The 14,644-nt window shown below is 35.3% G+C and overlaps 1 protein-coding gene and 1 non-coding gene across 2 annotated transcripts; both read right to left on the bottom strand.

Moving 5' to 3' along the window:
* Positions 1-1,426: 1,426 nt before the first annotated feature.
* TRNAA-AGC (transfer RNA alanine (anticodon AGC)) lies at positions 1,427-1,499 on the bottom strand. Its single transcript has one exon. It is a non-coding gene; the product is annotated as a tRNA-Ala (tRNA).
* A 561-nt stretch (positions 1,500-2,060) lies between these two features.
* On the bottom strand, positions 2,061-8,551 carry LOC140769340 (uncharacterized). The gene is made up of 3 exons (XM_073110014.1): positions 8,286-8,551; positions 7,698-8,172; positions 2,061-2,687 (listed from the first exon to the last, which is right to left on the bottom strand). The coding sequence occupies exons 2-3, from the start codon at positions 7,981-7,983 to the stop codon at positions 2,317-2,319; spliced, it is 657 nt and encodes a 218-aa protein (XP_072966115.1). The 5' UTR covers positions 7,984-8,172; positions 8,286-8,551; the 3' UTR covers positions 2,061-2,316.
* Between the last annotated feature and the right edge of the window lie 6,093 nt (positions 8,552-14,644).

Genomic DNA, 14,644 nt, shown 5'->3' with positions numbered 1-14,644 from the left:
GCTCGCATTCAAACGCGGCTGGGCCATTCGAACGCCTACATCATAGACTACTCTCTGTTTGGAGCCCGTGTTCGAACACCCCTAGGGCCCGTTCGAATGTGCAGCATAGAAATGCTGATACTTGTTGAAAATTTGCTGAAACTGAATTTGAGCTAATTTTTAATAGCTGGTTCGTCTTCTTAGCTAGGACGCTTCTGATGGTCTTGATCACTATCGGTAGCTCACTACACATCTTCACAATCTCCTCTGACTTTTCCTTGGGGTTCTGGGGGCAACTATGATCTGCATTGGAGGTGAATGTCGTTTGACAAAATAGAGTCTAAGCGTGGTGCAAAGGAAGCAAGTAAGCTTGTAAATAGCGCAACTGTAGCCCGGAGAAACCTTACAAGAGGTGGCGAATAGTAAGATACCGATCTTCTGATTACAAGATCCACCACCTTACTCATCACTAATTGTAGAGTTTCTGTCTGATCAACAATTTGTTCTCCTTCCCAAAACTACTAAGTCGAAAAAAATCAAGAAATAAAGGAGAAAGAACTATTAAATCTAAAGATCCACCACCTCTTTTTAGGTTTTGGCACTCAACCAATTATTGGTTTGGTCCATCCATTTATTCTCCACATAAAAATATAGTTGTGATCATTTATTATGGAATAAAAGAAATCTTTTTTCTTAAATAAGCCTTATTCTAGTATAGTAACTAACAACTTAGCGTTTTCTATTATACTTATTCAACATTCTTTCTCTTCTTACTCCATACAATTTTTAACAATTAATTTAATAATAACTCAATTACTATTTTGTCCCCAGATTAGATAACACTAATTACTACTACTACTTTACATCCAATAAAGAGTAGTTTAGTCATTCGGTTTAAAATATCATCAATTTCTAATACAAATTTACTATTCTTTAGTACTTTTATATCAATTTTCTGTTCTGAGGGCGGTTTAGCTATTAGAGACCTTCGATTTCATTAAAGCTAGGATGTTATACACAAATTTAAAATTAATTATGGGAAATTTCTGGAGGGTTATTTCTTTCTTTTCTTTTACTCTTGATCCAATCAGCACTCGTACAAGACCCACCATCTTATCATCATTTTAATCGTTCGTAGACTTTCCGGTCTCTTGCTGCCTTGTTTGGTCGGCAAATTTGTTCTGTTCCCAAAACTAAAAACTACTGGATCTAAATTATTTTGGAACAATGGAGAATAAGAATCTCAACATTTACTAAGCAACAAAAACAAAGATATCTAATCACTGAGCAAATTATTTATTTGTTTGTTTGAGCTGGACCCCATTCTGATACAACAAACAAAACAAAAACATACTCAATTATTAATTGCATTCAAAGAACGGATCCAGGATTCAAACATAATGATTTTATTTATTACAAAACTAAGCAATAATAAAAATTAATTGCATGGAGATGCGGGGTATCGATCCCCGTACCTCTCGCATGCTAAGCGAGCGCTCTACCATCTGAGCTACATCCCCAACTTATGGGGATTTAGTCAACTTATGTAGTTAGGAAATGAATAGAAGATGTATACTATATCCAATTAGAATATGTATCCCAAGAAAATTATGCTACATTTATGGCTGTAATGAGAAACAAACAGGCATTCAGAGATGCTGCATTTGGGTCTAGTTCGGCACTCAGGAAAGATTATGTTATGAGATACATGAACCAAAAAAGTAGTTTCCACATAACATTCTGCCTATGAATCTAAAGTTTCTTCAAATGCCACTTTGGTTATCTTTCTGATCCAGATCCTCATGGGAATTTGGAAAAAGAATACAAATTGATTCAGAAGTTTTTCCTATAATATTGATAACCCTGCATGCATCCAAACAATACTTCAACTTTAGGTTACAAATGAACATGAAATTGGCTAATTGAATCCACAACCATATGCTATAAGTAATCATCCAATCCAATACCTACTTATTGAAGCTTTCGAAAGGAAGAATATGTACATTATAAGCACAAAAAATGTACTTGCAGAATGGAGTGTATCTTAGTCTATACCTTGATACTTGTCAGTAAGAGGTAAATTCAGGGCAATCAGGAAAGTTATTAAGACAACCAAATCTAGTACATCAGCGAATGAACAACTCGCTCTTCGATCACATATGGGGATGGAATCTGTTTTGTATCTCTGGCAACTAATTTTCACATCTTACAATAACAAGAAATAAAAATCACAAGAAAACATCAAAATTTCGGTGAAGAGAAAATATAAGATGCTAAGAAAGAGTGCAAGTTGTTTGTCAAAAAATAAAGGAAGAGTGCAAGTTATATCTTCTTGGCTTAGCCTCTAAATGCCAGAGCCTGGGTCTGAAGGATTTGATTGTCTTCCAGCAAGCGATCGTACTCAAGGAGAAGCTCCTCGGATTGTTTCTGAAGAGCAGCAACATAGGCTTCGGCAGAGAGTGCCCGTGTCTCCTGCTCTTCTAATTTCGACTTTATCTTCTGCAATTTCTCATTCAAGTTGGCCATATCTTCTTGGAGCTTTTTTATATCATTCGAGGACTTCTGTTCCTTTTCATTGAAGCAACGGTTCTCTTTTTGAAGTTTCTCAACTTCTTCTCTAGAAGTACTAACAGTTTTCCTTAAAATGATCACTTTCCGAAGATAATGATGCAATCGATCAATGACAAATGCCAGGAAAAGTGTGAAACCTGCAAACACCGAGAATTGCTCAGGGCATGTCTTTTTTCCATACAGAATTGATAGAGACTGATGAAAAATACGGAAGGGTAGAGGTAGGTAAGGATGGAGCTGGCATTGAGATTGGATGCAGATAGAGGATCATATAAATTTGAGCTTCATAGGCAAAACTAAAATGGCATTTGAAGACACTAAACTGATGGGAGGAAGAAGTACTTATAGCAAGAGATACAAGGTCCTTTTAGATTATTCACAATGCCAGCTTCTAGCAGATGTGATTCTCTTTTTCCTGGAAATAAAGTATGAAAGAAAAGAATTTGGCAGCAATTTCCTCAGAAACAGACTGATCATCTAAAGGATTGGAAACTATTCACATGTAATTTATGAGACTACCATCTCAGGTATGATATGTTGATGACATTCTGATAAGAAATGTAAGTGAATACTGAAGTGGAACATTAGAGGAAAGCGTTGACGAACATTGGCTTGAGAATATTGTTTAGACTAATGGTAGGCATAAGGACTGCAGTTATCGTAAGTGCAGAGTGAAAAGGGAAATCAAAATCAGAAAATTTCATCCTTAGGAAGAGCATATGGTAATCAGTAAATTTCATCCTTAGGAATGGCATATGGTAAGGATGCGCATATCTTCAAATTATCATCTGAAGAAAGAAAGAAAGAAAGAAAGAAAGAAAGAAAGAAAGGATGAATAGAAGGGAAAAATAAGACTGCATTAAGGTTGATAACTTAATATTATATAACCAAATCAAATTGTTAAAGCAAGTAGAGAGAAGAAATCTTAGCTGAAGAATACCAAGTTGTAGTATCAGGTCACTTTAAAAAGCAAATAAATGTTTATAATGAGGATTGATGTGAGTTATTCCAGCCAAGAATAAGTAATATAGGTCAAACATAGTACCAAAATATTATGAAAATTAATGAAGAGGCAACTTCAAGGAAACAGTTGACAGATAAATAAGAGAGAACCTAATAAATTTTGAATAAAATGTCTGACAACAGCTGTAAAAACTTTCCAATAACAATGATATAGCCATTACGATAAACATATGATGACAGATTTGTTAAAATGATCATTACATAACTGCCATAAAAGTTGTAACTCATGTACATGGAGATGGCTATTACCAGACTATAGATGCACTTGGATTTAGTCAAACTTACTATATCAGCATAAGACATACATGACTGCCTCCTATCCTAAATTCTATCCTATAACCGTAGTGTATCAAACTATCAGCAGTTAATGCCAAGGTATATTGAAATATCTAGGGTTAATTGTACTTTATCCACTGTGGTTTTGCTAAATTTCATAAAACCATCGTGTAATTTCAATTGAAACATTTAATTCTCTGTGGTTTTAGTTAAAAAATGCAACCATTAGTTTTTTCATCATATTTGACCAAATTGGATGTCTAATTTAAAAATCCTTATTAGAGACAAAGTACAAAGGAGCTTTTCAACACATTTACCGATCAGACCTTAGATGACAAAGAGATATGACAATATATAAATATGATATATATATATATATATATATATATATATATATATATTTGTCATTTAAAATTTGATCAGTATTATTTTAGATGCATTGGATAGTTTAGCCAATTCTTTATAGCTTTGTCTCTATTTACGATCTTCAAATTTGACTTTTGATTTAGTCAAATATGATAAAAAAAGATAATAGTTGCATTTTAATCAAGACCATATGGGGTTAATTGTTTAACTTAAAAGTGTATGAGAGTTTTGTGAAATTAAGTCAAATCACAGGGGGTAAAATGCACTTTTCCGAAATATTTATCTACACTCCACAAAAATACTTTCCCCATATATGAACTCTTGCGCCAAAAACATTGGACTATTGGGTTTTGATCATCACTTTATTATCTACTATCCATGTCAAAAGAATGAAAGATTTTCAGTGAAGATAAGCTTGACTCCAGTATATTCATCCAACCATGGCCGAGTTGAAAACCAATTATTAAGCGGTGGCAATTTGTAAATAAAGCACTAGGGCAAACGAAAATGGAGATTTATGCAAGTTTTACTTCAACAACTGCAGCAATATTTTCTTATAAAAGCAGTGCCTAATATTATATTTTCCTCAAAGCCCCTGCCCAGAGAACAGGAGGTTGTACAAACATCTAAAAGATGAATTTCAAATGCAGATAAATCTAAAGACAACTAGATTAACTCATCGTAATGTGAAAATCAATGAGAAACATTAGAAATAAATTATCTTCCCCTCAAATAAAATTGAAGACCATTGACAGGAGAGGAAGAATGAAAAAAATATATATTAACTAGACAGATTGGACAATAGGTATGAATTAGTTTAGAAGCAGTTCTCTTGTCGACATCATCCAGTCTATTCCCAAAAGAATAAGGTCTGCTAGAACATGTAAGACTATTTTGAGAAAGCTCCTGGAATAACACAAATACACAATTCTAGACAAATGGTATCAAAATCCTGACTAATCAAAACCAGGAGAGAGAGAGAGAGAGAGAGAGAGAGAGAGAGAGAGAGCTCATGAAACCTATAAGGTATTCAGGCAGGCAAAGTAAACTAGCCTTGAAAAAGTCAAACACTAAAATTTTTCTCAACATCGAAACCAATCTAGAAAAAAAAACACTTTTTATGTAGGAAATTCTGTTCTATACTAAGGAATATATAAGCAACAGAGTCAAATAGAAACAAGGGCATAGGAAGCTTATACAATGTGTTCAACAAGCTAACAGAAGTAGCATATAAGCGTATAACCAGTTGTTCATTAAAATGCAAAAACTAACTTATTGTGAGAGGCGTCACATTGAGCTGAATGACACAATCAACAATGTCTTAAGTCCCAACAATTTGTGTTGGATAAAATCCTTCTATAGCATTTAGAACTATCTGGCCCATGCATGTAATAGTATGATGGTCATCATGTATCTTTCCATTGGTTTTTCAATGTCTTCGACGTCTTTCTCTTCTGGCACATGTCCACGTTATATTGAACTATCAAGTCATTGGCTGTAAGGCCTTAGTTGGATATCTCTGAAGCAGCCAAAATGATCTTCTCATCTTATCCTCAAGTAGAGCTATTTCAATTTCTTGTTATATCTTCCTTATATCCTTTCCATTAGCAGTATTTCTCTATCTAAATATCTTCATGCCACATCCTCTTCACTGACATAGTTACATGTTTCTTAGTTAGCAACAATATGATATTATAACTTCTCAACCATTGCCATATTTAGCCTCAACCATATGTCATATGTCATTATTTTCATATAACTTAGAGACCTAATAATACTTTTAAGAGTTTAGCTGCATCTGACCAGATGATAAAGGATAAGATACTAACTGAATGCTTAACAAATGTGTCTCATATGTGTATTCAATATATGAGATTTCTTTTGGAAAATAGAATTTCTAATACTTTTACACCTGGGAATTAACTGGATCATAGTAGGGTGGAACGAATAGAGCAATCTTTGGATGAATCGAATGAGAAATACAGAACAAAGATTCAGTTTCGATCATCAATATTGAACTTATAAGTTAAAACCCACAATTAGCAAATATCTCTTAAAAACGTCCTCAAAATTTGTCATCCAAATGTCCTCAGATGGAGAATTAGGAAGAAAAAGAATAAATTCTTAATAGAAATCTATGCCTAATATATACTTATTAAGCCAACACAGATCCGCAAAATATCTTGGAAATATTGAAATGCACATATAGTAAAATATATGAATTTTTTAAGAGGTCAGCTCAAGTAAGATCCAAAATTATAAAATGATAAAATGTGAGCATGGCTGTTCAAAGATGCAAAAAATGATACCTTGTAAATGCTATATAATTTGAACCAAACTGCCAGATCACATTACTACTGAAAAAAAAAGTATGATATAGAAAGAACTCCACTAATCAGAGAGAGAAGAATGATCGGTTTTCATGATCAATCATCTGTTGAACTTGGTGTTGGAAACCACATAGAAAATAGGTCTTACTAGATATGCCACATGGTACATACGAAACCTCTTGTATTTTGATCTTTGATTACAAAGATAACAGTTCATTGAGTACATCTTTAAAGATCCAAAATATTACATTAAACATTGGAAAGCAGAATATGCTCTACAATAGATTACAGAAAGTACTGACTGGCTAGTTAGCTTACACATGTAAAAATCATATAGTGTGAGAAACTATAGGAATCTCAAGGAGGTTGAGTTACGTTTGGTACATAAAGTGGGAATCTGACAAGGCAAGTGTTGCACAGAAACAGCTGCAAAATTTGAAGTAACCCATCCTCACATAGGCTAATGACAAGTGCTAGATCATATAGTATGTCATTCTAGAACTGCTCTACCATGAGCCCAAGATAGAGCTATAGTGAGCTAAATCTTCCCAACAATTATCAGAAAAAAAAACCTTGCTAATTTAAAAAATAAATAAATAAATAAACATCTCATGAAATTATGACTCCTTAGTCCTTACAAACTATATATAGTAGTACATCTAAGACAACCATTTTCCACCTTAACCAAAGATCATTACATCATAACTTAGTTTATCTGTCAAGATTGTTCACCTCCTTTATCAATTATGTTATTAGACAAACTATGTTATGAAGTTAACATATCAAGCATTCCAACCAACCATAAGTATAGTATGAAGTTATAAACTTGAAAGATATCAAAGAGAACTTTTATCTAGATGACAAGAAACATCAAATTCGTAGTACTGTTTTAAGATAAATTGGATGAGTCTCTTATGTATCAAGACGATTGAAGACACTAATATATCCGATTGCTTTAGGCTGAAAACATGTCTACATGGTCATCAACAATGAATTAAAAGCCCCTCAATAGAGAGAATTGATGTACATACAGAAGAATTATTTATATCAGGTGACATCAAACATTAGCATTCAAACATAATATCTTTATCACAAAGTAATACTGCTTTAGAAAAGTTATATAGTTAGAAACCTACAAATGGACTTGCATACCAATGAGAGAGGCCTCAAGAAGATGAGTCCTCCATAGGACCTGATCCATAGGAGTAACAGTTCCAAGCTTCAAACCTCTGTTCTGGATCTTAAGGATGCTTGCGATGCTCGACGCCAGGATTACCGACATGGTGCACGCCAACGTCTTCACCGTTGCCGGCCCCTTACCCGTCTTCACCTGGTCCACGCATTTCATTGCCAGCTCCCGTAGCGGCCCAATCTTCACCATAAGAAGCAATGCCACTGCACCCTCCATAAAGAGCACCAGGAACAGTAACTGGATCATCTTCCTGCCCTCACAAACTTCTCCCACTCCTTTCCTACTTATATTTACACCTTTCCTACAAGAGTCCTTCCATCGTTCATGAAGATTTCACTCATGTAAGCGAAAACAAAATCGGATTTTCAGAAGAACCCACTTCTTCTTTATTCAAAAAGATCACTCCTTCCGAATTCCAGATCAAACCATCAAGAGCTGTAACCAAACGGGAAAAAAAAAATATATCAACAACAATTAACTGCAGCAAAGAAACAAGATCTTTTCTTCGAGAGAAAAGTTGGAGGCCAAGAAAAAGACCCATTCCCAACCTCTGTGCAACAACAGAAGATTAAAACAAAATAGGGGGATAAAAAGGTGGTTAATTTGGGGTATAAATTCCTTCCAGCTTCCCGAATCTTGAGTGCTTTTCCACAAATGGGGACTAGCTTAATGTCATTTTCACAAAGAAGTCGGAGACCCACTTCCCATCTTGTGAGGAATTAAGAGGAATCGCTTCCTTTGCGTCGCTTAAGGCTGAAGTTTTAGAAAGAACGAGCACTCGATGAAATAAGAGAGTGAGAGGCCTACTCCTTTGTCCTTGTCTAATCCATCATTGGCTTTAGCACTTATTAGTGAATAATATTTTGATTGATATATCTCCTACCATCTTCATTTATCCAATAAGATTTAACTAATCATTCTCTATTTCCTTTTACAACTTTACATATCACACTCAATATTTTACCTATTTTATAATTTATACTCTATCTTTCAAGATTTTATAACTTAATTTTTGTTTCCTCTATAATTCTCATTTAACACCTCCCTTAGACGATATTAAAAAAATATTTATTATAATATATAAAATAATTTATAAATACTTAAATTAAATTTTATAACTTAAATTTTTGTTTCCTCTATAATTTTTATTTCAAGATTTTATAACTTAAATTTTTGTTTCCTCTATAATTTTTGTGTCTTTTTCATCATTTTTTTCTCCTCCAAAGAAGAGGAATAGGAGGGAAAGGAAAGATGAGAAAAGACGGTGGTCGCGATGGTGATGATAATGACAACAATAGTGGAGAAGGTAGGTGAGGAAAATGGTGGAGGGATATAAAAAATAAGAAAAAATGGTGAAGATATTTTAGTAATTTAATTGATGTTAGTCAAAATAATATCAGTAAGTTAAATGGGAATTACAAAGGAAAAGGAGGGGGTGGAGTTATAGCATTTGCCCCCTAGCCTATTTTTAAGGGAGTCTACAGGAAAAATAATTCCCCTAATACGATAATTATTCAAACTATTTCCCAATTATTCTACTGTAACACTTACTAGGGAAAGTAAATTATAAATCATTCTCCAAGAAAATAGTTCATATATATCTTTAGTCATTATAATATACCAACATAGTATCCTCTCTCATTAATCGTTTTCTTTGTATAACATGTTGTCTAATCATTAATTAATTTAAAATTCGATGTCTGATGACAATAATTTGCCAAACCGACAAAAACTATAAAATAATCTTAAAACCAATGGTTTTGACCTGAAAGATAGCAAAGATCATATTTCTCTGTCAAATTTATACTAGAGATCAATGTGTATATAGTTCAGTTAATAGTTATAGAATTATATTTATCAAAAAATTATTATGGAGCAAGGTTATATGTAATTTATACATAACTAATCTTTATATATTGAAATAGATTTCATCCTAAAACTTAATATGAAAAGTGGTCTAATGTAAATAAAATGCTATTCAGTTTAGCGTTTTATTTTGAAGATGAATCATCGATGAGTTAGCATCATTTTTGTAGATTAAGTCGTTGATCTTATCAGTGGTTTTATTGACTTATTATTATAACATAACAACCATTTTATCTAATAGAAAAATATTAAACACCCTATTTAAATGCTAAATTATTCAGTTTGGAGAGTCATAATTTTGTAAACAATATTATTCTCTAATAATTCTCGCAAAAAAAGAAAATCATTTTCTTGGAGGATGAAACTTTTTGCCTACTTTGTTCAAAATTCTACGATCTAGGGATTTTTAATAATTCAAGACTTCCTAGATTAGGTTTGACGGAGAGTCAGCCTCCTCTAATAAGTAAATTAATAAATCAACTCTTCTATGGAATCAAGTTTAAACATTCAATCTCTTAATCACACTCTAACCATTAAAATTAAAATTTGATAATATATATAGCTTGAATACAGATACATATATTAAGAGGCTAAGACTACTATGACTGCAACTAGAAGCATTTTGTGAATGAATCCATAGTGGATATTGTGTGGTTTGCTTTGGCAAAAGGTAAGACATGCTTGTATTGTTATATAAAGCTTGTGACTTCCCTCTCAGATTAATTCATAGGCGTGCTTGGAAGAAAAAGGATCAATTATGCAAGTAACATGCAAGGATTGTGCAGCAACTAAAAACAAATGCCAAAAGGTAATTAAATATTTGATCCACTTCTAAACTTAAAGATGGCTTTCAGAACTTAGCTTTTGGGATTGATGGCTCTTCTTATCTTAATCTATCTTTATTAGTGCAATTGCAAAGCAGTGTAGTCATGATAAGCCTTTTAGGGCAGATGAGTTGGGGGAAAGCAACAATGGTCCAATTGATGGGAAAAGTTGTTTGATTAAAGGAGCAAAAGGATTGTATGAAACTTTTAGAAATTCATGTACTTTAGTTCAAAATTTTTAGGACAAGAATGTTCCTATGTATTTTCCTTTGGAGCTCTTTTTTATCATTTCTTTTTTCTTCTTCTAAGTTAGGGTTTTCTAACATAGGTGATTTTATTAAAACAAGGGATTTTTTTTTTTTTTTTTGCAAAGTTTTCTAAGTTAGGGTGCTTATGTTGCGGTATTCTTTTAAAAAAAATAGAAAATGATTCTATTGATTAATCACCACAGTTACAAAGAGTGTTACTAATGTCAACAGCCAAAAAAGTAACCAATGGGTAGGATAGGACTCTTTCCAAGTAATACTAAAGCTCATATTTCTATCTGAGTTTGTGAGCTAGTCCGCAAGCTTATTAACTTTGCAGTAGATATAATTATGATAGGCTACGGAATGATTCATTCAAGATATGAATTTATTGCAAGAAGCAATCCGTGCAATCGAGAGAAAATATTTATCAAATATTCTCCTATAGTCAAAAAATTATGAAACTAAGTGAAATCGATCCATAACTCCTTGATCTACGTTTTTCATATTTACGTCATTCACATATTCGAACTGCAACTAGGAAAAAAATACAATATAGTGTGGATGATGGTAGTGGTGACGAGTGGAGCAAATGTTAGGGTTATGGATGATAATGGAGATGAGGGTGGATAGTTGATGTTGTTTAAGTGATAAAGACGAAGAGGAAGAAGTGGTCCAGATCCGAAGAAAGAGGGAGGACTCGACAGACGAGGAAGATTAGAAGTTAGAAGAGACCTTGCCAACGGTAGAGGTGATAGGTTGGTGAAGAAAGAGGAAGGAGATTAGGATAAAAAAGATAGAGAGAAGATAGGAGGCAAGAAACCAATAATCCAATAGCATAATGATTTTGGCTGCTATCCATATCTTTATAAAGGCTAGCTAACAAACCAAAATAACAATTATTAACCCTAATTCTAGAGGATTCCTGCCGATCGCGTTCGAACGCACAAAAGGCGTTCTCTGTCAATGCGAACGCGATGTAGGCGTTCGAACGCGTGTTTTCCGTTCTTTATTTTTGCGAACCTGATGTAGGCATTCATAAAGTCGTTCGAACGTGACTCCTTTCGCGTTCGAATGCAATATACAAGAAATTTATTTTAATAAAAATAAATAATCAATGTAATAAGAAAAAACCCTAACTAAGTGTATCAAATTAATAAACAAAAAGGATAAGAATATAACAAAAGTTTGCAATCACCGGTGATGGAAGAGATAGTCTAGAGAGTTGGATGAACTCTGTTTGATGATGTTGACCTAGAGTTGGGAAAACCATTAAAGTTGAATGCACACTAAGGCTTCTCTAAGGCTGAAAGCTTCAACAGTGAGCGAGAAAGAGTAGGGATTTCATTAACTGCCTACTATAATTATGGAGCTTAATGGGAAGCGCAGGATGAAGCCTGTCTCACCAGGCTCGTTGGGACCCAAAAACGAGCCATCAATATTGAGTTTGAGGAAGCCAGGAGAGGGAGGTTCTTAGTGGATGAATCAGGGAGGAGAAGAGGTCGTCGATGTAGGAGCCATATTCTCAAAAATTTCATAAGCAAGATGTAGAGTACTTTCCCAAATTAAATTAGGCAACTCTTTCACTGAATTAAATAGAAGGTTATACAATAATTCCAAATTTTCAAAGTAAGATAGTGATCACCACAAGTAGTAGAGCGCCATCAGAGCCAAGTAGCATAAGTGTTCTCAATAAGCTAGGACCCATCCACCCAATTTGGGTCCAACAGCCCAATAGGGGATAGATTCACCCTCTCTACCACAAATTGGGCAATCTTTATTGGAACCAAGTCCCAGTCGTCTTCCCTTTTGGTGATCTCTCTGTAATTCCATGAGAGAATCTTCATTAAGAAACAATATTAGAGGGGGAGTTATTTGTAGTCTTGCCTTTAGTGTTAGCTGGAGGCTTTTAACCTTTGAACCTACTTGGCCTTGGTTTTGGTTTGAGTGGAGTCACAACCTTGACAAAGGTAGAAGGCTGAGGCATAGCGAGCCGTTGCTTGAAAGATACACTAGAGATACTAGTAAGTAGCTCAAGATCATAAGGCACATTAGGGATATCCACGTCCTCTTCCATGGCTCAAACTTGAGCATTTTCAATAGCTTCAGCCGCTAAGGCAACAAAGGACTAGGATCAATGGCGGAGAGATTGGAATGGTAGCGGAAGTGGGAGGAGGAACAAACTGGGGAGATAGGTCAGGGGAAATGTGTAGGTTAGGATGAGAGAGTGGTGAGGGGTTAGAAAGAGGCGAAGGGTTAGTGGATTGCGAAGCCCGAGGGCCACCATGATGAACAAGGCAAATAGGGGTTAGTTGAGAAGTGATGATGCTTAAGGGCACATCGGGAGCCATGTGGCAAGTATTGATGGCCATTAAATTCAAAGCAGTGATTGGAGCTAGCAAGAATCCTAATGTCTCATAGGAGATCCAGATGAGACCCGAGATCCATCCCATAAGTGGGATTTGGCAGGATTTGATGAGACATTGCCCAAGAGTCATTGGCCTCATTAAAGGCCTGAGTTGAGGATGAGGTTTGATTGATAGCAGAGATGACGGTGAAATCCACCATAGAAGAACATGTCAATTCCACCACAATGGAAGACGAGGGGTCAATCAAAGAAGTGGAACACATGGCATCCAAAGCCAACACAGCTGATGATGAGCCCCCACTAACACCACACCTTAAGGCACTAAATTTTTTGCTTGGTAGCCTGCCCACATTCCTCCTACTCGTAGAGGATGAGGGTACCTCCTTTCGAGATGGCGTCACCGCCACCCTAGGCAGCATAGTCTATATGCTATCCCTAACACTTGTCGTAGGGGCAGTAACTTTATCACGATTATCATTAGCAAATTTGACTGGCATAGTGCCATCGCTAATAACCACTACTTGCGGTGGTTGAATTGAAACGTTAGGGTGGCAATCTTTACAAAATTACATATAAACCTTGATTCAAGGCCCAAAGGGATCTTCCCTAGTCAGCTTAGTTTTAGGATGGAAGCCTTGAGGCTGCAGGCTCATAGTTGGCCCGCCCCTCAACAAAGTTCCTTCTTGGCCAACAGTAGGGGGGGCATGTTCAAGGCCATTAAAATAAGCGGGCAGCCAACAAACATAGGACCTATACGATCACATTTAAAATACACAATAGGAATATTATCATAGGCGTTAGGTTGAAATTTTTTTTGCCTAGTGGTCCAACCTCCGTTCTTTGTTTAAGAGGAGAGATCAGGTCAACCTAAATACAAACTCAAGCAAAACGACCCTGAACTCTAGCTTGAGTAGAGGCATCAACCTTCAGTAGCTTATCAAATTCAACTGTCACCTCCATGAAAATGTCCAAAGGATAGTACTTGAAAGATAGACCCATGAACTAGACCCAAATCGGCACCATAATGATTTCCTCCCAAAGAGGTTGGAAGTTCGGTTGCCATGGAATCAAGTTGAACTCGAGACCCCGGAAGATCCAGAGTCTCCCTATTAGAACCGTCGTCATGAAAGTGAAGAATTCCATCCCCTTGTCTATGATCTAAAAATAGCTTAGATAAACTAAAGGAGGAGGATGACCAAGAAACTTACCGATGAATTTGTACCTTCATTCCTTGCAAGTAGCCACCAGATGCCTCGGGTTACTGATGACGAAGCCATTCGAGACCCCATTCACCCTTTTCAAAAAAGAGCTGGAGGAAGGAGAGGCTCCCTTTATTTACTATGCCATGCGATCGATCTCTTTTGAACAACTGAGCCCATGAGGAAGATGTAGCAATATCAAACTTAGCAAGTTGAGCAGGCACTAGCACAGACAAAATTACCTTTAGGGGATTTGGTAGGAGAAGAGGGAGGTTTGTGACAAGTAGTTCTGACAACAAAATATGAAAAGGGAAGTGGGGAATGAGATAGGGCGCTTATCACTAGCTTCTTTTCCTCTAGCCTTGTTATGATATGCTTATTTAAAGCCAAATAATTAAATGATTA

The sequence above is a fragment of the Typha angustifolia genome, chromosome 10 (genome assembly GCF_048772165.1).
Source record: "Typha angustifolia cultivar Huaian chromosome 10, ASM4877216v1, whole genome shotgun sequence".
Classification (NCBI taxonomy): domain Eukaryota; kingdom Viridiplantae; phylum Streptophyta; class Magnoliopsida; order Poales; family Typhaceae; genus Typha; species Typha angustifolia.
Note: the sequence above shows the minus strand (reverse complement) of the source record. Positions and strands in the feature narration are given on the sequence as shown.